General features: G+C 46.3%; 1 protein-coding gene and 1 pseudogene across 1 annotated transcript; both read left to right on the forward strand.

Annotated features, from left to right (window-relative positions):
* The first annotated feature begins 644 nt into the window (after nt 1-644).
* LOC147333523 (uncharacterized) lies at nt 645-1,258 on the forward strand (annotated as a pseudogene).
* Nucleotides 1,259-2,610: 1,352 nt separating this feature from the next.
* Nucleotides 2,611-9,411, forward strand: LOC147333524 (uncharacterized). Its single transcript, XM_086285801.1, has 3 exons — nt 2,611-2,617; nt 4,611-5,282; nt 9,329-9,411. Exons 1-3 carry the CDS (start codon nt 2,611-2,613, stop codon nt 9,409-9,411), a joined length of 762 nt encoding a protein of 253 aa, XP_086141927.1.
* The last annotated feature ends 14,152 nt before the right edge of the window (nt 9,412-23,563 follow it).

Here is a 23,563-nt window from a genome sequence, read left to right on the forward strand (position 1 = left end):
TTTTGAGTTAGACCACTTTGAGCCGTGTCTTTCTTTGCCGTAAAGAATACAAAGAACTGGATTTAATACTTGGTGCCAGTGACCTTAGCGGCTTTCTTTTTATTTTGTGTATTTTTGTTTCACTTTTCCTCAGACATGCAGGAGCACATATGCAGTATAGCAAAACTGAACTGCTTGCAGTTTTAAACCAGAAAAACCTGCACACCTTCGCTGACAATTACTGGGACTCACAGAGACTTGGCTGAGCTCTTTCACCCCAGATACTGTGATTGAGCTTGCGGGCCATGCTACATTCGGAGCGGAGAGAAACAAAGAGAAACGCGGAGGAGGTCTGCTAGTGTTTGTAAACAATAACTGGTGCACCAACAACACAGTTAAAGTCTCCACTGCTCCCCGGACATAGAGTACATGATAATTCAATCTAGAGCCTTCTACTTGCCGAGAGAGCTAACAGCGATCACAATAAAACCGGAAACACACTACTACTTGCTACTTTGGCTCTCAGCGAAGGCGGTCGCACTTTTCTCCTCTCCTCTCCCTTATCTTCCCTGCTTAGCTTCTTATGTCCTTGTCTCGTCTCATGTGTTCTTTTCACTTCCCTGGAACACTCTCTCACAGTCTGTGTCTAAAACCAAAAGAGAATTATGGATTTGATCAACTGGTCTCTGAATGCTATTGACACCATTTTCTCAACGAGAAGTCTGGGCTCGGGAGAGCCTGAGTGCCCTGGAGGGACTTTCCCTGCCGGATACACGACGGACGGGTGGCAGAGGATCGTGTGCCTGGCGGGACTGTCGATCGAGGACGCTGAAGATATCTACCTATTCGGAACCATGATAACAGGGTTCTTGCTGATTGGAGCTGGCTTGGCCCTGGCTTATCGGAGAATTAAGACAGCGGATCCGGCTGTTCAAACCCCCTCAAGGCTGCCCGCTGGGATTGAAACGATGGGACAAGGTGCGGTTTCTCAGAAAGGGCTCACGGATGGCAGCATGGTAAAGAGCTTGCGGCTGCAGTGAATACTCAGAATAATACCTCTGAGCGGATGATGGGACACATCAGGGAAGAATCCGCTCTGTTCAACACCTATGGGCGGAAGCTGGAAAACATCACGGATCAGTTGGCTGCGGTCGTGAGGGCTCAGAATCTGCTCTGTGAGCAAAAGAGTGACAAGACCACGGAATTGAAGGTAAACAACATCATGGAGAGACTGGCAGCTATCCAAAGGGAGATCGAGAGACCAGTGTCGGACTGCTAAAAAACAGCTCACAATTCTCATGAGTTGTAGTAAAAGAAAATCACAAAGAAAATCACCATCATAATACGGCTATCCCTCCGGCGCCAGCTGTGGGCTCAAGGCTGGAGCCGAACAACAACTCCCTGATAACGACTGTGTTGAGTCTGTTCCTTCCCATTCCATGCAAGGCCACCTGGGTTGGCTGGAAGACTGTTTACTTAGCCTGGCAGGGCGAAGGACACTGTCTGAGCTGAACTATGGACACACAGACACACACATACACTGATATGCACACACTCATCCCCCTCCCTTTCCAAACGCCTTCGATGCTTGTTTCCTGTGGGGGAACACGGCGGGTCTGTGTGCCGCGCTGGAATGGTAGCGCTGTGCAGGGTGGCTACTGTGTTCGCTTCGGATTACTCCTCACCAGGCACGTGCAGAGGGGGGGGCTAGAGGGGCTTGAGCACCCGCCCCTTTCCTGATGGGTTCCCAAAGTGCCCTTTTGTTGAGGCAACTTTTTTAAAAGAAAATTTTTTTTTTTTTAATGTGTGTGTGTGTGCGGAGTCCTGTCTGTGCCCCTCAACAATAATATTTAACTATTAATCACAGTTTTGCTAAATAAAAGGATCTGGCTTGCATCAGTCACATGATCACATTTAACCAATGATCGCCCTTGACGGCAGAACGCGCTGGTTACGAGCCGGGAACGAGCTCACAAAGAGCACGCACATTTTTAGCGGTCCGGAGCTGTAGGAGAAACACAAGTTAACTCAGAGACTCAGACTGATGCGACAAAACCAGTAAGTAGGTGTACAGCGTACACTGTAGTGTGTAGCACACAGGAGTATTAGCTTATTACGTACACGTTGGTAAGCTGTCTTGTTGCAACTGGAGGGAATTTCTGGGGGGATTATATTTCACTAAAAACGATCTAATATGCATGTCCACATAATTATGCATTATTATAATATATTAAAAAACACACGCTGTATTTTAAAGAACATACATTAAGAAGCAGATTATATTAGATTTATATTTTAAATAAGACAAAATCTGGATTTTACAGCTGTAAAATGATTGTATCTCTACAGTTTAAACATGTAATAAGCTTTGCCCCTGCACAGAGTGGATAGTGAAACACATGGAATCATCATAAATACATTATTTCATATTTATTACTTCCCCCTCCTCATTGCTTTATTATTGTAGCTCTAGTAATAAATAATAATGTAAGGATTCTGGATCAGCACAGTGATGCCCATAGTATATACAGTATCCTGAAGAAGGTCTAAAATGTCACTGTGTGTGCGTGTGTGTGTTTTATGTATATGGATTATTTTAAATTATTACTCATGATATAACATTGTGCAGACATGCCTGGTGAGGACATGAGGAGGAAACAGCAGGAGCTGTGTGAGGCTACTAAAGGCAGGGCTATAACATTTTTCTGTCATCATTTTATTATAGATTAAGTGCAAGAGTTGTTAGGTGTGGATAATTAGATTATAGTTTATTGCAATAGCAAGTTGTGCCTTGTTCTCAGATAGACAGCAAGTGCAGAGTGATATATGAAATGATGGGATGGAAGGAAGAAGAGAAGTAAAGAGTGATTCACAGGCAGAGCCTAAGCGCTGTCACCAATCTTTGCATTTAGTTATTATCTCATGACACTTGTTTAATCAGCTACCATCTCTCCTGTGGACTTTTTAATGTCTACAGTCTCAGATCAACACAGCCCTGCCCTCCAGCACTATCCACAGCAACCCCTCAACAGCAACATTGTACCCATCAGGTAAAACATCGGCTCCGTTTGCTTGCCCATATTAGATTCTTGATGAATGTGTGTTGTTGTTATTCAGCCTGGCTCAATGTGCCCCTTTTTAGCTTTAAGCACCCGCCCCATTAAACCTCTCTGCACGGCCCTGCTCCTCACCCCCCACCCAACCGTGTGGCTTGTGATGTCTTTCACAATGTTGCGCTGTGGACATTTATGTGCTTTTTTGTGCAGAGGAGTTTTTTTGTTTCCTGTTCTCATGCTGTCCTCCCAGGAGCCCAGCATGAGCAGAGGTCTCTTTTTTTCCTCTTGTACTTTCCCACTGTAGTGTATATTTCAGTGTTTTTCTGTAACGCTACCGATCTCCGACTTGTATCCCCATGTAATGTCTGTAATGTTTGTGTGTGTAAGGTTGGGGGGGGGGGGGGGGGGGGGGTGTCCCATTTCACTGCAGGGCAACCTGCATGTGGTGAATAAAGCCTTGATTGATTGATTGATTGATAATGAGAGCTAACAGCGATCACAATAATAGCAGTTTATGTCCCGCTGTATGCTAAGTCAGCCATGGAGCTACTCCATTGCTCCATTAATAAACAGCTAACAACGCACCCGGACTGCACTGTGATCGTGGCAGTAGCACTGGGCCATATTATACCGTTCACGGTAATACCGGTACAATGTTAGGCAACGATAAGTAAATGAAATATCGCGATAGAATGTGGGTAAAATGCGCATGCGCAGTGCCTTTGTTTTCATAGCACATGGCCAATTGTTGAGTGAAACAGATGAACGAGAATTGGTTTGTAAAAATGGTGCAACTTCAGTGATGTGGAACTGGTTTGGTGTTTGTCCATCAGATACACAACAAAGCACATTTATTTGTAGAACATGCAAGCGGACTCTGTGGGGCGAAAAAAAAAAAAAAAGAAAGAACATGCAAGCGGGCCGTCATTATTGCCGTATTTGTCGGACTAAGGTGCTCGTAAATCTGGGAGTAATCTGGGTCCTAAATGCCGTTTCTTCGGGTCCTAAATGCCGTTCTCTTCAGGTCCCAAAGTCAAACAAACACTGCAGCATCACTGAGAGTTAAAAACTGTCTAAATTCTTTCTGTCATGATCCTGGGTCGTTGACCCAGCGTTTTGTGTTTCTTTTTGGTTTCATCTTGTGTTTGGTGTTTATTCTGATTCTGTATTAATTCTTTGGGTTGGTTGTCGTGTTTATTATCCCTACCTGTGTCTCCCCTCTGTGCTCCGTTCAGGTCCCTGCGTTTTTGGTGTAAAACAGTCTGTGTGTTTCCTTTTTTACTTTGTAGGTCTGCTTCTCATCATGTCCATTAGTGTCAGCTGTGTCCACCCCTGCATGTCATCTCCTCATTACCTACAGTAGTGTGTATTTATAGTGTGTGTTGGCTTCTGTTCATCGTCGGATCGTCTGTGTTTCTCGGTGTAACTACGGCTCTCTGCAGTCGCCACTCTCCGTCTCATGCTTAGGTTTGTCATTTAGTTTTCCCAGTCTAGGTTTTTTTCAGTCATTCGTCATTCCTCACTGCCTGTTCTGTCGCTCCACTTCTGTAAATAAAACATCACTCTCATCACCAGTCAACTGCCTGCATTTTGGGTCCTTTTCCTCCTACACCACACGGCTCACCCCGTCAGCTGTGACAGTACGATCCGATCATACTATAGGCCCCGCAGGCTCCGCCCGTGAGGAGGATATTCTCCGCGTACAGTGTCTGATGAGCCGAATAACCCACGCCACGGACCCACGGACAATTTGTGTTGGACTAAACACTATTAAGGCGATCGTCGAAGGAAATCCTTACCTTCGTGAGCTTTCCTGCTATGGAGACTTCATGGGAGAATTAAGCCGAGGCCAGGAGGCGTGTCGGGCTCGGGAGCAGTCAGAGTGCATCGATTACCGGAAGGCCTCGCTGCAGTCGCAGCCGATGGAGATCTCCTCCGGACAGTCGCTGCAGCAGCAGACGGAGCTCTCCGCTACGCAGCAGCAGACATTACCGCGGAGAGCTGTTTCCGTGCCGGTGCCAAGGAATTCTTCAGCCTCCGCGTCCCGCTCTGGCCACTACTCGCCTGCCTTTTTTCTCACGGCTATGTGGTCAGAAGATGAGGAGCCAGCTTTCTTTTCCCCATCATCACTAGCCACCTCTGTCGTCTTCTCCGCCTCCTCCTCCCGCAAGAAACGGCGTATGCGCCGCCAGCGCTCCTCTCCTCAGCCGGACTCTGAGATTTCGACGCAGCCACCTGTGGTGAGTGGTAAAGACTTTCTTTCTGCTTTCTCCGAACCGCAAAGTGTTACACCAGAAACTGAATCAAAAGTTTCTATGGACTCAGTATCAGATATCACTGTCTCAGTTAATTCTGAAGCGGCAAAATTAAAGACTGTGGTTTCAGGGACCATTTTTTCCAGTCCCAGGGATTTAAGGGGCTCTCTTCATGCACCCTCTGAATCTAGGGATGCTTTAAAAAGAACGGTTAATACTAACTCTAGGATTGGATATGCTAGCCCTGTTTTTCAAGGGACTGAGACCCCCGCCGGGGCCTCCCCAGAAGCTGAGCCACCTTCCTCAGCTGATTCTGGACCCCTGGAGGTTAAGGAGCCAGGGCAGTTTGTTCAGGAGCAATCCCCTTTCAAATCAAATCAAAATCAAATCAAAATTTATTTATATAGCACATATTAAAACAACAGTGTTGACCATAGTGCTTCACAGTCAGTAAAAACACGAGACAATTAAAACAAACAATAATACAGGACAACAAACAATAGGTAACAACACAATATGTCACGGGAGTGCAACGGACTCAGGCGCAGACTGAGGTAGCACGGTTCAACAGCACTTTATTAATCACACTGGTGCGCTATATACACATGAAGGGGTGGGGGGAAACACCAGGGTCCCGGGGATCAACAGGCTGGGGAGACACACTTCTTCGCACTCGCTCTGCTCCTCGTCCAAACAGTCTCCACACAAGCAGCTCACGCTCACTCACGGGGTCTGGGGGTCACAAAAGGGCTGATCCAGGTAAACAAGAGTTACTCAATATTCCAGCGACGAATACCTCAGAGCCCCAGCCTTAAGAAGAGCCAGAGAACTGCAATTTGCTCGAGATCAGCTGCAGGTGCGTGGGCCAAGGGCGGGAGCCCAATCAGAGCTCCGCCCAGGCAGACAGGTAGGAGAGAGAGAGCGAGAGAAAAACAACAAGCACTTGTGGCCACACTGGGCTGGCCGGGGAGGCACATGGACCATGACACAATAAGCTAAAACAGCCAACTAGTTAGAATCAAAGGCCAAAGTAAAAAGATAAGTTTTAAGACGTGATTTATTTATTTATTTATTTATTTATTTTAAGTGACATCAGAAACAGCAGCATGTGACCATCACGTGATGGCGGAGCTTCAGTTCATCCTTTGTCATCTTTTTTTTTTTTTTTTTTTTTTTTTTTTAATAGGACAGGGGGAAAGAATGAAAGAAAGAGGGGGAGAGAAAGAAAGAAAACCAAAGGGGAGAAGAGACGGTGAGAAGGGGGGGAAGAGAGAAAAAAAAAAAACAAACAACAAAAAAAACTCCTGGGTCACCTGTATGGAGAAAAAAAAAACAAACAAACAGAGGAGACAGCAAACAACAAAGAGCAACATAATAATAGAAAAAAAAGCACCATCACAATAAACTAGCTAGTCATAGATATCAATAGTTACTAAATAATAAACGATATTGTTCAGCACGCAAGATAGACAGCGCACAGTGTGCTTTGAGGCAGCAGCCAAGAAAGCTTTAGTCCGCGTCTGTGAATACCCATGTGTACACCTGTGTGCATACCTGTGTGGATCAGCATGCTTGCATTCCAAAGGTTTCTCCATGTAATGATCTGCTAGGGAGTGTGGGGAGCCACAGCCCTGTCCTTTATGGTATCAAGTGGGTATGGAGGAGATCAAAACTCCAGACATCCAGAGGCCCCCAGAACACAAGAGACCAAGGAAGACCAACAGAGGGGCAGCTGCGCCACTGTCCCAGTAAGAGCTAAGGAGAGTCCCAGATGAGGGCTCATTCAGCAGCCGCGGAGCAGAAGCCAGGGGGAGTTGCAGTGATGCGCCCGTGGGCTGTGCCTGAGTGACCGAGCCCCAGGCCGAGAGGCCGGGGGCACCCCACCTCCGAAATGGCCCGAGCGAGCCCCAAGGAGTGAGCCGGTGTGTACCCGGACGCCCACCCCCAGACACAAAGAACCACCAACGCACCGACACCTGAGGGAGTCCGCCACCGGCAGGGGAAGTGGTGGTGGGGGGAGATAGGCCTCCATACCTTGATGTCCCCAGAGAGGTGGCGTCTGATACCCAACCTGACATATAGATACAAACATACAGGCACACACAGACACAAACATCCATTCCCACCCTCATGCTCTCATGTGCACTTCACACTCAACCGACGTGGAGACAAATATAAAGAGACGCTGTATACGCGATCACACTCCCCAAGCGTACTCTACAAACCGGGTCTAGGTACCCCTAGAGACGTGATTTAAAAGACTGGATAGACTCGGCAGTACGAATATGAACAGGGAGGTTATTCCAGAGTCTGGGTGCCACGGTTGCCAAGGCCCGGTCTCCTCTCGACTTCATTCGAGACCTAGGTTGTGCTAGGAGCCTGTGATTGGATGATCTAAGTACTCTGTTGGGATTATATAAGTGGAGTAGTTCAGAGAGATAGGTGGGCGCTAAATTATTCAGAAGTTTAAAAGTGAACAAAAGAATTTTAAAATCTATGCGATATTTAACAGGGAGCCAATGTAGTTTGGCTAAAATTGGAGTTATGTGTTCATGGATTCTCGTACCTGTTAAAAGACGCGCAGCTGCATTTTGAATTAACTGAAGCCGGTAAAGAGAAGAGTGTTGGAGGCCCGAGTAGAGGGAGTTACAGTAGTCCAGTCTGGATGTGATAAATGCGTGGACAAGCTTTTAAAGGTCCTTTAAAGGAAGAAATGGCTTTGCTTTAGATAAGTGAAGCAACTGGCAAAAGCTGTTTTTTACCACAGTGTAGACCTGTTTCTCAAGTTTAAAAGAGCCATCCAGGAACACTCCAAGGTTCCTTACAGTGAGCGAGAGATGGCTAGCGAGAGGGCCTAGGGCATCAGCTAACTGGTTTAGCGGAGTGTGACTACCAAAGACTGTGATTTCGGTCTTATTCTCGTTCAATGTAAGGAAATTATGTGATAACCAAATTTTAACTTCATGCAAACAGTTGAACAGAGGTTGCAAAGAAGCAGACACATCGGATTTCAGAGGTGAATAAATCTGGATATCATCGGCATAACAGTGAAAGGAGATGTTGTATTTTCTAAAAATTAATCCCAATGGCAACATGTACAAAGAGAAAAGAGCAGGACCGAGCACGGACCCTTGAGGCACACCACAATAAATAGGGGCAGAAGCCGAGGAGTGTTGCCCCATAGCAACAGAGAACGACCTCTCTGAGAGGTAGGATTTAAACCAAGTTAAAACCGTACCTTTGAGACCAACAACATGTTCCAATCTTGATAGAAAAATGTTGTGGTTAACCAAAGCAGCAGTCAAGTAAAACTAAAACCACGGAATAGCCAGAGTCAACAGTTAAGACAAGGTCATTAAAAACTCTAAGTAAGGCTGTCTCTGTGCTGTGGCGAGGTTTAAAACCAGACTGAAACTTTTCATTAATACCATTTGCATCTAAAAAGGCCTGAAGTTGTTTTAGAACGACCTTTTCCAATATTTTGGAAATAAAAGGGAGTTTGGAGATCGGCCTGTAGTTAGTGAGACCATTAGGGTCAAGATTTTTCTTTTTCATAATAGGTTGCACAACAGCATGCTTAAAGACAGACGGTACACAACCTGATGACAATGATGCATTCAGCAGAGATAAGATACAAGGACCAATAACATGTAAGGCTTCCTTAAAGAAACGAGAAGGAAGAATATCGTGCGGGGAACCAGAGATTTTGAGATGATCAATTATATCTTTTAAAGCAGAATAAGACACTGGCTCAAACTGTTGAAAGACAGTCAAGCATTCAGAGGCTGGAACTGGGTCTAATACTGATGAAAAATGAGATGGATGAGAAGCCCTTAGAGCTGAGATTTTATCAGAGAAATACTTTAAGAATTTATCACAAAGAGCAGGGGAGGCATCCCTATAAGTGACAGTGCAAGGGTTTATCACAGAGTTAAAAGTATTGTAACGATGGTTAAGTGTTATTGTACAGTGACATGTCGGTGATCTCTGCACACTGTTGTTGTTCCTTTAAGATTCATGTTTGGTTGTGGTGTACAGGAAGGGGTGGGTGGGACCTGGTTGTTCTGGTGTGTGCCAGGCTGAAGAGAGGTGGAGTTCGAGAGCGCTTCCCCCTGAGTTAACAACCCGCTGGCTTATGTGCCAAATAAACGGACAAACTGAGACCCCAACCGTCTGGTTCTTGTGAACGTTACATTGGTGTCAGAAGTGAAGAAAGAAAAAAGAACCCCAGAACGCCCGACACCCTGTTGCTGGCGACGCTTGCCGTTACGAGACGAGGATGTTGCCGGGCAAGATTAAGAAGGAGACGGAGGAGAGGGAGGTTCGTCCGCGCTCGCCCGCCCATGGAGTGAGGGAAACGGCGCTGCGGCTGTCTGCCGAGGCTGGATTTTCTCCAGGTTTGACTAGGCTCGGGAACTGTTCGCACAGCGGCCGCGATTCCGGCGGGAAGGAGTCGACCTCGCTTGGCGCGCCGTCACGTGATGTAAACAAACATGGCGGCGCCCAGCAAGCTGCAGCGAATATAAAAACGCCTAAGTTCAGCGGCAAGACGCCATGGGAAGTGTTTATCGCACAGTTCGAGCTGTTAGCTGTCGCAGCTGGCTGGTCTGAGGAACATAAAGCTCTCCAACTGGCTTTGTGTCTGTGTGAGGATGCAGCTGCATGCCTGCTGCTGCTGACCGAGGAGCAGAGGGGAGATTATAATGCTCTGGTCGGAGCACTTCAGAGGCGCTTCGGGCAGTATAACCAACCAGTGCTGCTGAGGTCGGAGTTCCACAACAGACGCAGATTGCCAGGCGAGCCCCTCCGCATTTTGGCCCATGAAATCGAGTGCCTTTGCCGGAGGGCGTATGACAGCATGCCACCATCAGTGCAAGCGGAGTTAGCTCGGGACCAGTTCCTGCAGGCCCTGAGCCCTAAAGAGCTCCGTATGCAAACTCAGCTTGCTCGGCCAGCCACACTCAGTGCAGCCCTGGAGCTAGCGTTGGAGAGGAAGATGCTTGCAGGATCCTCTGGGGGCGCTGATGACGCACACGTGGTGAGGGCTGTGTCAGCACCTGTGGAACAGATGGAGACGCCAGCGGGCTTGTGCAGTTTGGTGCAGGCGGCTTCGCTGCAGTCGCCTTCCCCTCGGGCTGGCCCACACCGCCGACCACAGAGCTGCTGGGGATGTGGACAACCCGGACACCTCATCAGGCAGTGCCCCAAGCTTGCAGCGGTTCAGGGAAACGCCCACAGGCCCGTGTAGGCGGGAGTACATGGGCCTGGGAGAACGACATCCCCACACCACCGCCACCTACACCCGGTGCGGCCATCGCTGTGGGCTGGACCCAGGTTGGCGGCTTTTGCCATGTTCCAGTGACGATCGCGGGGGTGTCCTGTACGGCCCTGCTGGACACGGGGTCCAATGCAACGCTGGTCCGACCCGATATTGTCCCAACCGGAGCTGCTGTGCAACCGACTAATGTGCAACTTAAGACTGTGACCGGTGATCTGGCCCCAATGAGAGGGAGGGGAGTGTTCCAGTTCAAGGTGGGGGACCTCGGTGTGTCTTATGCTGCCTGGGTGGCTGACGTGCAGGACGCCTGCATCCTTGGGCTGGATTTTTTACGAGCCATTGGCGGTGTACTGGACTTAGGCAAAGGCTTCCTCGTAACCCCTGATGGGAAGAAGGTGCCGCTTATTCCTCCCCCGGTCTGCACAGCATCTGCCACGGCGTCCACCTCCACCGCAGAGACCGCTGCAGACCCGCCAGCAGAACAGCGAGCGGAGGAGGAGGAGGAGAGGCTCTTAGCAGTGAGGAGTATCTGGTCAAAGAACTGTGAGGGGCTGACTCCACAGCAGCAAGAGAGTCTATGGCAGGTACTAAAAGAGTTTAGTGACATTTTTGCCCTGAAAGAAAGTGATGTTGGCTTGACACACTTGGTAGAGCACGTCATTGAGACCGGGGATGCCCAGCCTATTAAAGTGCGCCCACGCCGCATGCCCCTGGCTCATCAGGAGGCTGCGGACAGAGAGTTGTGTGAAATGATGAAGGCGGGCATCATAGAGCCATCTGATAGCCCGTGGGCCTCCGCGGTGGTGATGGTGCCTAAGAAAAAAAGTCCTAGGATGCGTTTCTGTGTGGACTACAGACCACTCAACAAAGTGACGAAGAAGGACTCTTACCCCCTTCCCAGGATTGATGAGTCTCTCGACTTAGTAGCCGGGTCCTCCTGGTTCTCCACCCTGGACCTGCGGAGTGGCTACTGGCAGGTGCCACTGTCCCCGGAATCCAGACCGAAGACAGCCTTCTGCACTAACAGGGGACTATGGCAGTTCAAAGTCCTGAGCTTTGGTCTTTGCAATGCTCCTGCGACCTTCGAGAGGCTTATGGACAGTGTGCTGGCTGGCGTCCCACGGCAACGGTGTCTGGTTTACCTGGATGACCTTCTAGTGCACGGGAGCTCCTTTGATGCTGCCCTGGATGCCCTGAGACAAGTGTTGGAGAGGGTGGCAGCTGCAGGCCTGAAGCTGCACCCCGACAAGTGCCACTTCATGAGGAGGGAGGTGGAGTTTCTGGGCCACAAGCTGGGTCGTGAGGGCATCAGCACGTTGGAGGAAAAAATTCACACCATTACCGAGTGGCCCACACCAGCAGACCAGAAACAGCTCAAAAGCTTCCTAGGACTGGCGTCTTATTACAGGAGGTTTGTGAAGGGCTTTTCCTCCATAGCCGCACCACTCTTCCACCTGCTGCAGAAGGACCGTGACTTCATCTGGACCCGGGACTGTCAGCAGGCGTTCGACACCCTCCGCAGATCGCTGACAGAGTCTCCAGTCCTTGCCCCCCCTGGCCCCGCCCTGCCTTTTGTCCTGGACACTGACGCAAGTAATGTGGGGCTGGGAGCGGTGTTGTCGCAGGTTGGGCCGGAAGGGGAGAAGGTGGTGGCGTACTTCAGCCGGGTCCTGAACAGGAGTGAGCGGCGCTACTGTGTCACACGACGAGAGCTGTTGGCTGTGGTGGCGGGGGTGAGACACTTTAAGTACTACCTGTGCGGCACAGCATTTGTTATCAGAACTGATCATGCTGCCCTTCAGTGGCTGATGTCTTTCAGGGAGCCAGAGGGACAGGTGGCTCGCTGGCTGGAGGAGCTCCAAGCCTTCAATTTCACTGTGGAGCACAGAGCAGGGACGCACCATTCTAACGCAGACGCCCTCTCTCGTCGCCCATGTGCTGCAGCTGGCTGCCGTTACTGTGAGAAGCGAGAGGAAATAGAGCGGGAACTCACGACAATAGACGGAGCAGCACAGCTCGCCTGCAGGGCTCTTCTGATGGTGGATGCAGCGGAGTGGAGGGCACGGCAGGAACAAGACCTGCTGCCGGTCCTGCAGTGGCTGGAGAAGGGGGAGCAACCCCTTTGGGATGAGGTCACTGGGTTTTCCATCTGTACCAGGGGGCTATGGGCCAAGTTTGCAGCTCTCAGGCTGAAGGAGGGGGTGTTGGAGCGTGCCTGGAAGGATCCTGCCACGGGGGAGGAGAGGTGGCAGGTTGTGGTGCCAAGGTCGCTGAGGTCAGCTGTGCTGGAAGCCTGCCATGGGAGCACTGGCTCCGGCCACTTTGGGGTCTCCAAGACTCTCCGCCGCCTCCGCCAGGGCTATTACTGGGGTCAACAGCGGAGGGACGTGGAGGACTTTTGCCGCAGCTGTGATGCATGTTCCTCACACAAAGGGCCACAGGACCAGTCCCGGGCTCAGCTTCAGCAGCAACCAGCAGGAGCCCCAATGGAGCGAGTAGCTGTGGACGTCATGGGCCCATTTCCTCGCACAGACAGAGGAAACCGCTATGTTCTTGTGGCCATGGACTATTTTACCAAGTGGCCGGAAGCATACGCCATCCCAGATCAGGAGGCTGAGACGGTCGCTGATGTATTAGTGGAGGGGATGTTCAGCCGCTTTGGAACAGCAGAGACCCTCCACAGTGACCAGGGGCGTAACTTTGAGTCCAAGGTATTTGCTGCCATGTGTGAACGCCTTGGGACTAAGAAAACCCGCACCACCCCACTTCACCCCCAAAGCGATGGGCTGGTGGAAAGGTTTAACAGGACGCTGGCCCAGCAGCTAGCCATCCTTACCTCAGAACACCAACGGGACTGGGATTACCATCTTCCCCTTACCCTCATGGCCTACAGGTCGGCAGTACAGGACTCCACCCAATGTACGCCTGCCCTGCTCATGTTAGGGAGAGAGCTGAGAACTCCTGCAGAGTTGGCTTTTGGGAAGCCCCCGGACGCGCCAGAGGCACCACCGGGCCGGGACTACGCAAGGAAGCTGCAGGACCGGCTGGATTCTGCACATTCCTACGCCCGAGAGCAGCTGGCGAAGGCAGGCCTGCGCCAAAAGAGGAATTACGACATCACCACTAAGGGGAGGCACTTCCATGCTGGGGAGCTGGTGTGGGTCTACAGCCCAAAGAGGAAGAAGGGACGGTGTCCTAAACTGGATAGCAGCTGGGTGGGGCCTTGCAGCGTCCTAGAGCGAGTAGGGGAGGTTGTTTACAGGGTGCAGTTGCCTCCTAGGGGGAGGATAGTAGCGCTGCACAGAGACCGGATGGCCCCCTACAGAGGGCAGTCCCTCCCCTCCTTTCCAGAGGGACGTGTACAGAGCGTCCGTGACCCTGCTCAGAGGGACCCCCGACCGGGGCTGCGTTCCCCTCCCTCGGACTCTCCACCCCAAAGCCCCGAAGTTCCGCGTCCACCTCAGGGGCTCAGGAGGTCAAGGAGGGAACGTAGGCTACCACCCCGCCTCAGAGACTGTGTCGTTCCCTCGGGGACGAGGAACTTATTGCTGGGGGGGCAGTGTAACGATGTTTAAGTGTTATTGTACAGTGACATGTCGGTGATCTCTGCACACTGTTGTTGTTCCTTTAAGATTCATGTTTGGTTGTGGTGTACAGGAAGGGGTGGGTGGGACCTGGTTGTTCTGGTGTGTGCCAGGCTGAAGAGAGGTGGAGTTCGAGAGCGCTTCCCCCTGAGTTAACAACCCGCTGGCTTATGTGCCAAATAAACGGACAAACTGAGACCCCAACCGTCTGGTTCTTGTGAACGTTACAGTATTAAAAAGGGCTCGGGGGTTGTGCCTATTAGTCATAATAATGCTAGACAAAAAGGCAGATTTGGCAGCTTTAACAGACTTTTGATACTTAGATAAACAATTATGGAGGATGTCCAGAGAGACGTGGAGTTTGTCTTTCCTCCATTTCCTTTCAGCACGACGACATTCACGCCTGAGGGCGCGAGTAGCATCATTTAGCCAGGGTTGTGAGGATTTGGCACATTTAATCTTCAGAGGAGCCACAGAGTTAAGAATGTCAGCGCATGTAGTATAAAAGAGGTTAGCAAACTCATCCGCTGATAAAACCCCATTACAGTTAGCATCAGAGAGGGGAGAGTCAAGGAAAGCATCAATGAAGTGGGCGATTGACTGGGAGTTAATCGTGCACGTTTGCCACACAGGACCATCACTGTTCAAATCCACATCGCTCACTACAGTATTAAACAAAACCGGGAAGTGATCAGAAATCCCAAAGTCCTCTATGTCCGTGATGCAAATATCCAGACCATAAAATAGTACCAAATCAAGTATATGACCTTTTGTGTGAGTTGGTTCACTTACCCACTGGGTGAGATTGAGGGTGCTAATAAGAGCGAGGAAATCCTTAGCTAGCGAACTGTCCTCACAGCAAACATGAATGTTGAAGTCACCAACAATTAGTATACGGTCATAATGTAGCACAAGGCTCCCCAGTAGATCAGCAAATTCTGGAAGAAAATCCTGGATAAGTTTCGGGGGGCGATACACCACAGCGCAGAGGATGGAGGGGGCGCAGTTCACTTCCAATAACTGCACCTCGAAACTGGGGTACAGAACAGGTGGCAGCTACCGATATCGAAGTTTGTCTTTAAAAACTGAAGCTAGCCCTCCACCTCTTCCAGTGGTCCGGGGTGAGCTAATAAGAGCGTAGTCAGGTGGGAGCAGCTCCGAGAAGGGAAAAAGTTCGCTGGGGCGAAGCCAAGTTTCCGTCAGGAATAAGAAATCCAGTCCCGACGATAGAATAAGATCATTTAAAATAAAAGTCTTATTCGCCAGTGACCTTGTATTTAGCAAGTGTTATGGTTCAAAATATTGGGGATGGAGACAAGAGAAAAACCACAATAACAACACTGGTCCGGTCGGGTTGAGTCAAACGATGATTTTAATGATCACACACGTGGGAGATGGACACTGATGCAGACAGCCTCAAAATCTCAAAATGGTGGAGCATTGCTCAAACTCTTATAACCTCTGGTGCCTCCACCTTATCATAAAAAGCCTAAACATTCACATGCTTTCTCTCACACAGCGCCTAAGCTACGACCTTGGCTCCCTGTTTATCTGCTCCTGCTGAGATGGGGCAGAAAACTCCAGCATGTTCTGTTCTCTTCTAATCAGACAAATAAGGCGATGACTTTCTGCAAACAGTATTTCTTATAACTCAGCAGTATAATGCATCATAAAACAATATCATTCATTCACAATAAGTCAGCAGTTTAATATAATGCACATCAGTTTAACTAATGCAATAGTTATCAGCTTCTTCTAATTCAGGAGAATAATGCAAACTAAAACTACATAATAATTCACAATCTTTAATTAGGGGCATAACATGGCATAAAATAATATTATAATCTAACAATTCCCCCTGATGAGGTCATTAGAATAATGAGCTCACCAACACCCTTCAGTTCAGTGTGGCCGGGTTCATCTCTTCTCACTCCTGAGGTCCTTTGTCCCCCTGAGGGGCGAACCATATGTGGGATGACCTCTATGTTTGCGCAGTTCAGATGTAAGAAAAGCTATGATTCCAACAATAGCAGGTACAGATGACACTCCCCAGTTCTCCCACAGCTTTATTTTGGTGCTCCCTTATACCCTTCAGACGTACTCAGACTAGAACCTCTGTCCAAAGAGCTTTTAGCCTTTATTTTATTGCTGCAGCTACCAGTGTCGTCCAGTTGGGTGATCCTCTGCTCTTCATTCTTCAACCTTAGGGGTTAGACAACCCTTCAGTCGTGGCACAGATCAGGGGATTATTCTGCCCCGATTTCAAACAACAATCTGTGTATCCTCCAGAAAAGGAACAGGAAGGTGTCCCCTTTTTGCCCAAGAGCCTCTCGAACTTCATTGGTCTGGTGTTCCCGGATTTCCGCCAACCCCTTCATGGTTATCGCTGTGTTTATGGGATCCATCCTTTTGTGGTGACTAGCTGGAGCCCAAACGCCATGACCCTTGGACCCAGTTGGTGTCTCGGCAGTCACTGTGTCTGTCTCTGCTACGGAGGATCCTCGCATCTCTGTGACCTCGTCTGGTGTCTGTTCCTTTCTCTGTAAGAGACAGAAAACCAAAACACCTCTCTTCCTAACCCTAATAATCTAATGTTGTTATCTACTGACCTTCTAGTGATTCAGAATTGGTCTAAAACATTCAGAATGTCCCAGGGACTTATTCTAATCATATCCTATGTGTGTGTAAGCGTGTTTGCATTTAGCCCTCTGCACTCAAAGTCAATACCTACAATATATCAGTCCGGACAGTCACGCCGAACGAAGCTTATGACCTTCAAAAGACCAAGTGCCAACTCATTATAAGCACATTTGCAAGGTGTGTCTGAAAATTATTGAAACCCCTCTTTTTAACAAAAGACAAAGAAATTAACAAATCTTCTAAATGCTATTCAGTTCATTTCAATGATTAATGCTTAAACATGGACGTGATGATCTATGCTTCTCACTGATTCTCTAAAAAAGTCCAGAAACTTCTCGGACCGCTATTAGCTTAAGCTTTACCATTCCTAAGGTATTAAAGACACAAATGAAGTTATAAAATGTTCAAATAATCCTTGTTTGATGTTAAAGCTCAACTTTCCCCCCTTTTTTTGACACATCCCCATGTGTCAAATCAACGGAGCTAGAACATTCAAAAAAAAAGTTAGGCCGCTACAAAGTTTCCCAGACTCTTAAGGTGATCTGCGTGTAACGTTCTGACTCAGGTATTTAATATTTTAATAAATGTCGTTTAATTAACTGCCACTACTTAAACTAACCTTAACGACATAATTGAAGAAAAGATCACAAAGAATAACATGATATCAGTGTTTTGTAAGCGCGTGCGGCCTTCTATGCTCGAAGCCTTTCCCCTCAATAGATCAGTCAGACATTCGCGCTGACTGTAGCTTTTAACCCTTATTAACTTGAGCACAACTCTACAATGAGCAACAAGTTGCAATATGTATGAAAATGATCATGGTTACACCTGCAATGAAAAATTATATCATTATCCTAACACCTGTAAATAGAAGATTCATCAGAGGTTATAACAATCACAGGAACACAGATGTTAGTATAAGGTCAAAAGCTTCAATAAATGATCATCGATGCAATGCTTGTTGCTTGATTCTCATACAATAATAATGCTGATATTAAAAATAACAGTAAAACACCCCCTTTTGTCCCGTTTCACTCGACACATAAACGTTTATAAATGCCTCTTTTATTTTTGATTTTATTTCCCCGTTTTCTCCCCTTACTGACCACAGCAGGGGGATCTTAGTTTTAAATCAGCCATGAATGCAGCTCACCTGATTCATCAGTGAGCTCCACCGTCACTGGCGTCTGACAGGGTGGCGCTGCATACTCTTCCTTTAATGTCACTATTTTCAACCTGTTAATTAGAGTGTTTAAACCTGAAGTCGACTACGTCCACAACAACTCAATACAGCTGTAAATGTGGCCAATTATCAATCTATTACCAATCAATAACAACAGATAACTTCTATTTTATGCATGCTTTTAATCAACCACTCACCCAGAGGATCTCCAATCCCAGGAAGTTCCTTCTCCTCCTTTAATGAGTCTGTCCTCCTTCCATGCCCTGGTAACTGGTCCATCCAGAGCCATATGATCTCAAATATACATACAACAAGCCAAACCACACCTTGGTCACACCAACCCTCTCCCGTTATTTTTTATTTAGTTTCGACTCCAGATTTTCAAATTTTACCAGTTGTAATTAATTTTTTCCAATTCTTTGCTAGTTTCGTCTAGTTTTTATTTTCTGAAACTCCTTAGTTTCAGTTTAATTTTAGTTGTGTTTTGCAAAAATTAAGTGTAACAAAATCTCAGTTCCATCATATCAATCATGCTCTTCTGGTTATCCTTGGGTGTCGAGACTAATAACTATTAACTCTTGCCGCACCGAGTGGTCCTAATTTTGGTTGAAGTCAATTGATAACCTTTTCCATGCGATTGTTTCACACCTTTATTTAGATGTCCCAGTCCTGTTATCTCGGGATACATCACGCTGCCTTATCTGGGGTTAGCTGTTTTCGGGGGATGCGAGTTAAGTGGGTGAGCTCTTCAAGGAGGGGGAGTGTGCTCCCCCTGATGAGGTCTTCTAGGTAAGCTAGGTTAACCTTCTTGTGTGAGCTTTTCAAGTGCACTTCGAGGTTTGTGGGATTTTTAGTTTTATAAATGTCCCTCATGACCCCCTGATGACCCAGTATTTCATTTTTGCACACTGTAGTACACATTTAGTTTTTGCTTGTAGCTCTCATACTCTACTTGCCACTCCTCTAAGTCCTGATGTTTCTTAGAGAGGACAACAGTACCTTTAAAATTATATCACATGTGTGGGGGTGTGGCCTTGCCAATTGTTTTTCCCACCTTTTCAAAATGGCTGGCGTGCCCACAAGCACATTTTATGGAAGAAAGAAAGGTAAGCTTGATATTTACATTTAAAATGTTTTGTTAAACTCAGATTTTTATTTTATTCAAAAAATAAACATCTAGTAAATAATTTGAGGGGTCTTTAAGAATTAGGCTTATTTAGTTTCACAGAGAACATGACTAATTTATTAATGTGTGCTCTACACATTGGGACTTTGTACTTATATTTATTTCACTTTTTCCTAGTAGACAACTTTTGACAAAGGCGGAGAGAATTCTTAACAGAATTATTGAGGGAGATTCAAACATAGATTTTTCAAAATATGAGAGGGTCAGGACCCACTAGAAGCCACACAAAGATTATCGAGATGCAGTGGCAGATGTACCGGTAATAGAGAAAAACACAGGGCCACCTGAAATCTGTCATCCTATCTGGTGCAAAACCAACATGTAGGAGAATCTGGAATTTTTTTTTTTTTTGATTTTGAGTTAAAAATAAAATATGGGTAAAATGCAGAAATGTTTTCCAGTAAAGTAAAAAATAAGAGTCGCAATTATAGCTGAATCCATGACACCTAATTGTTTCTACAAGATCACGTCGTTGCTAAAAGTTATCAGTGATCTCAATGTGTGAAAAGAACTCCCAGTATCTGGGGTTCAAGCTCCTCTTGGCTGAGAAACCCTGGGGCAAACATGTGAACAAGACCTGAATAGTACCAGTAATGAAGACTTCTCTCCAAAGATCAATAAAAGGAAGCCCCAATCAGATGAGAGTGTAGCAAAATATGGTTCACTCCCCTTGCCTGAAATGGTTAACAGTCCAAGGCATTTCAGTTGTAGAATGGGTGCAACAGTAAAACACATGTGAGATGTGGGAAGTGCCAAATGTTCCTTTGTGTGTCCGAATAAAAATAAAAAATCACATTACTTCCTCAGATATCATAAATGAATTGGCTTTTGTGAAATAGAAAGCCCAGTGCAATCACTTGTTCCTGAACCAATGGCTTACAGCTAGTGAAGTGTCAGTGACTTCTAAGTTGGTCCCTGATCTACATCTTTGTGATATTGTTATATAAATAAGTTTTAATATCCTGCTTACAAATTTCAGTGGACCATGTAATTTTCTTAAATAGCTCTTGAATTCACATTCGTGATCAATGAACTCCCCTTGTGCACTGTAGTGCACATGTTGTAAAACTTAAATAAAATTAGTTAAAAACAATTTTGTTTTTGTAATGTGTTTATTTTACCGTCCCAACACTTGATTTATCTTAAAAAGAAAAAAGAAAAAGAAAAAATGAAACTACTTATCAATGCAACTAAACACATTCTGCTATAAATCTAGTTAATTTTGTGAACATTCATTACAGTTTTAGTTAGTATTCCTTTTTGTTTTGATTTTATTACCGTTAACGCAAATTTTTTCCACTTCTAGTTTTCGTTATTTCATTTGTTGTCTTTAATAATAATAATCTTCTCTGCACCCTTGAATAAACATACTTAATATGATCAACATTTTTGCTGCGTACCAATTCACCTTTTTGATTCAAATGCTCCATCCTTATGTGGTTTATGACATGTGTTGATCTAAACCTCCACTCTGTCTCTAAATGTTTGAAGAATTTTTCGAGTTCGGGGTCAAATTTTGAGAATTTGACCATAAGTGAAAGTTATGGCGTTATCACCCCCTTTGGGGATTACCTTTTTCCAGTTTTGATGATATTCCTCCCCATTCTCTATTTTTTGCAAGTACCCCTCTTCGATGGCGAGAAACTGTTGGTGTGATCAAGCGGGTGCTGTAAAAACAAAAGCTCAGGACAGAACAGTCACCAGTCATGTACTTCATTCAAAATTAACATATATCAAACTTCATATTGATCCTCTGAGTGTAATGGTACATTTTAATTTGAATTTCTCAAAGCTAAACACAATAATTTTCTTTATTTCGCTCTGGTTGTTGTGCAGCACCACCCCTCAGCACATGCCGCTGTCGGTTCTATTTTACTTTTAAATTGCTGACTATTTCAAGAAAGCGCCCAAAAGACGGGGACCAGTGTTTATCATTACATATCTCCATTTTGAGTGTGGCTGTCTATCATTCCCCTGTTATTCATAGACCTCAGTGGAGGGTTTTTTGTTTGTTTTTTCTTTATACAATTAATTGACTCTTTACAGTGACCCACTATGGTTAATAATAACATGTTCAGTCATGAGTGGAATCAAACCTTTTCTTCACTTTAGCATTTAACATTCCCAACAATATAATGTGATACCTTAATTAAAACACAGCTACTAAAACACAATTTTCTTAATGCAAACATCAGTAACTCAAAATTAGCAACCAAAGGGTTCAGTCTGCAGTTCACACTCCTGTGAAGCTACAGCTCTTTAGTCTCTGTCATTCTTCTGTTCTTACAAAAACAAAACAAAGCAAGACAAAACCTCCACCCTTCTTTTACAGGCTGGGTGAATTGTCTGTGGACATTCAATAATCATAAAGTCGGCACCGTTTTTGTCTCAGTATCAAGTCAGTTAAAACTTTTAGTCGTCAGTCCATCACAGTCCAGTCACATGCATACATCCACACACATTCATACCAGATATTGCTGATAATCGAGCCTCACGTGCAACCTATTCGAGGCTCCATCACCAGCAAGATGACGTCATCATTTTAAAGGAAACAGTTCCTTGTTTGTTTTTCCTTCTTTGGACTGGATTGACTCGCTGCAATCCTTTTAGGCTTCAGGACTTCTCATTCGATTAGTGTCCCATATAAGTGAATTTCTCCCAAGCTCATTATAATCATGGAGAAAAACACTTTGCGACTGTTTTCAGTAAGAATATTTTATAGCGCTTTAAAGTTCAATCTCTCAGGCCTGGATTAAAGAGCTGATTTGTTAAATCAGGAACTCACAAAATACCAAAATATAACCACCGGTGGATCATACCTCTGATGTTCTTATCTCAGTGCACTGTAACAAAAGCACAAACAAACGCAACCAATAAAATACTAATATAATAACAGATACTGGGGCCCATTGCAAACATGTCCAAAGTTCAAACCATCTTTCTCTCTCTTAGAGAAGGAAAACAATCCAAACCTCACTGATAGAATCAACCTAGTGTCAAACAAAACCCCAAAATCAACCAAACCTTCACACACTGTATTGTGTAGGCCTACAGGCACCGTAACTCCTTTTTTTTCACTGACAAAAACATGTTGGATTGACTTGATTCAATAGTAGACACTGGTTACACACAAATGTTTTGCTTTGGCAGAAACTTAAACAACTGAGTCAAATCAACACAACCTTTTCATATTCTCTCCGAAATAAAACTCACATCATTCACTCATCATTTTCACTCTGTACCACTGCTCCTTATCAGGCTGTGTGAAGCACAGTACACAATTCAGTGGAGGCCTTAAGCCATAAACAGACATCACGCACAGACATTGTTTTCACAACCAAACTACTTTAGACCTTGTCCCCTAAATCTACACAGATGCCCTCTGTGTGGCATGAAATGCATTTGACCAATAAACAATCAATGAGTTCTTATTGTTTTAACCGACTCCATATTTGGATGTTTGTGTGCAGCATTTGTTAGTAAAGCATTCTTCATTGCATCAGCGTGTGTGTGTATCACTTCTCAGTTTCGATTTTTTGCACGTGTGTGTGTCATTTCTCACTCAATCAACGAGTGCATATGTGTGTTTCTCTTCATTCTGAGTCAGTGCATGTAGATGTGTGTGTTTGTGTGTGTGTTTGTGTTCATCACTTTCCTGTTCTGGTGTTCTGGGTAAACCACGGCCTGAAGCGTGCCCTGGGGTCCTGCCCTCCTCCTTTTCAGTCCGTTTGCATCTGTTGGTGCTGCTGCTCAAAGTTCTGTCCATACTGGTTCTGGCCCCAATTGAGGCAGTGCTTTTCTCCAGTGTCCTGCATCTTCTCCTTATTCCACTCCTCCTTAGCTTGACCCTTTTGCTTCTGTAGCTCCTTCAGGGTTTTGATACGCAGCTCAATCGTCTGGATGTCAGTGTCAAGCTCCAGTCTACGCTGCTGCTCCAGCTCTTCCTCTGTTTCTCCCAGCCAAGTCAAGATTTTATTCAGGTCAAAGTTCAGCTGCTGTCACTGCTGCTCGTTCTGCTTTGTTCTCATCTCCTTGCTGAGGTCCTGAGCCTGATTTCAAGTCGTGTGTCTGGGACTCCAAGCCTGATGGGTTCGATAATCAGCCAGCTCCTCCTGAGCCATGCTCAGTTTTCTGCTCTGATGCCTTGAGCTCTTACTGAGGGGCAGAAACCTCACAATCTTTTCCGTCCACTTCAGATTGAAGTCCATCGATGTTTTCCTTGCTTTGCTCCACAGCCTTTTGCGGCTCTGCTTTTCGGCTCTTCTCAGAGGTCAGCTCCTGGCCGAGCCCCGACACCTGTGCCTTCAGCTTATTTTCTCCTGGTGTTTTGTCCATTCTTAGGTGCCTCCTGACCTCAGTTACTCCTCCTGTCTCTGGCACGCCCTTTTTGCTGCCCGATGGT

The sequence above is a fragment of the Aulonocara sp. 'chitande type north' Nkhata Bay genome, linkage group LG3, assembly GCF_057382095.1.
Source record: "Aulonocara sp. 'chitande type north' Nkhata Bay isolate Kocher_YH1m ecotype deep benthic linkage group LG3, A_spYH_male_GT1.1, whole genome shotgun sequence".
NCBI lineage: Eukaryota > Metazoa > Chordata > Actinopteri > Cichliformes > Cichlidae > Aulonocara > Aulonocara sp. 'chitande type north' Nkhata Bay.

What these genes read in the sequence shown, in the direction of transcription:
- LOC147333524 (XM_086285801.1), top strand. An exon ending in GCAGCCACCTGTGGTGAGTG is followed by an intron (nt 5,283 to 9,328) that starts GTAAAGACTTTC and finishes TGTGGTGTACAG; the next exon opens with GAAGGGGTGGGTGGGACCTG.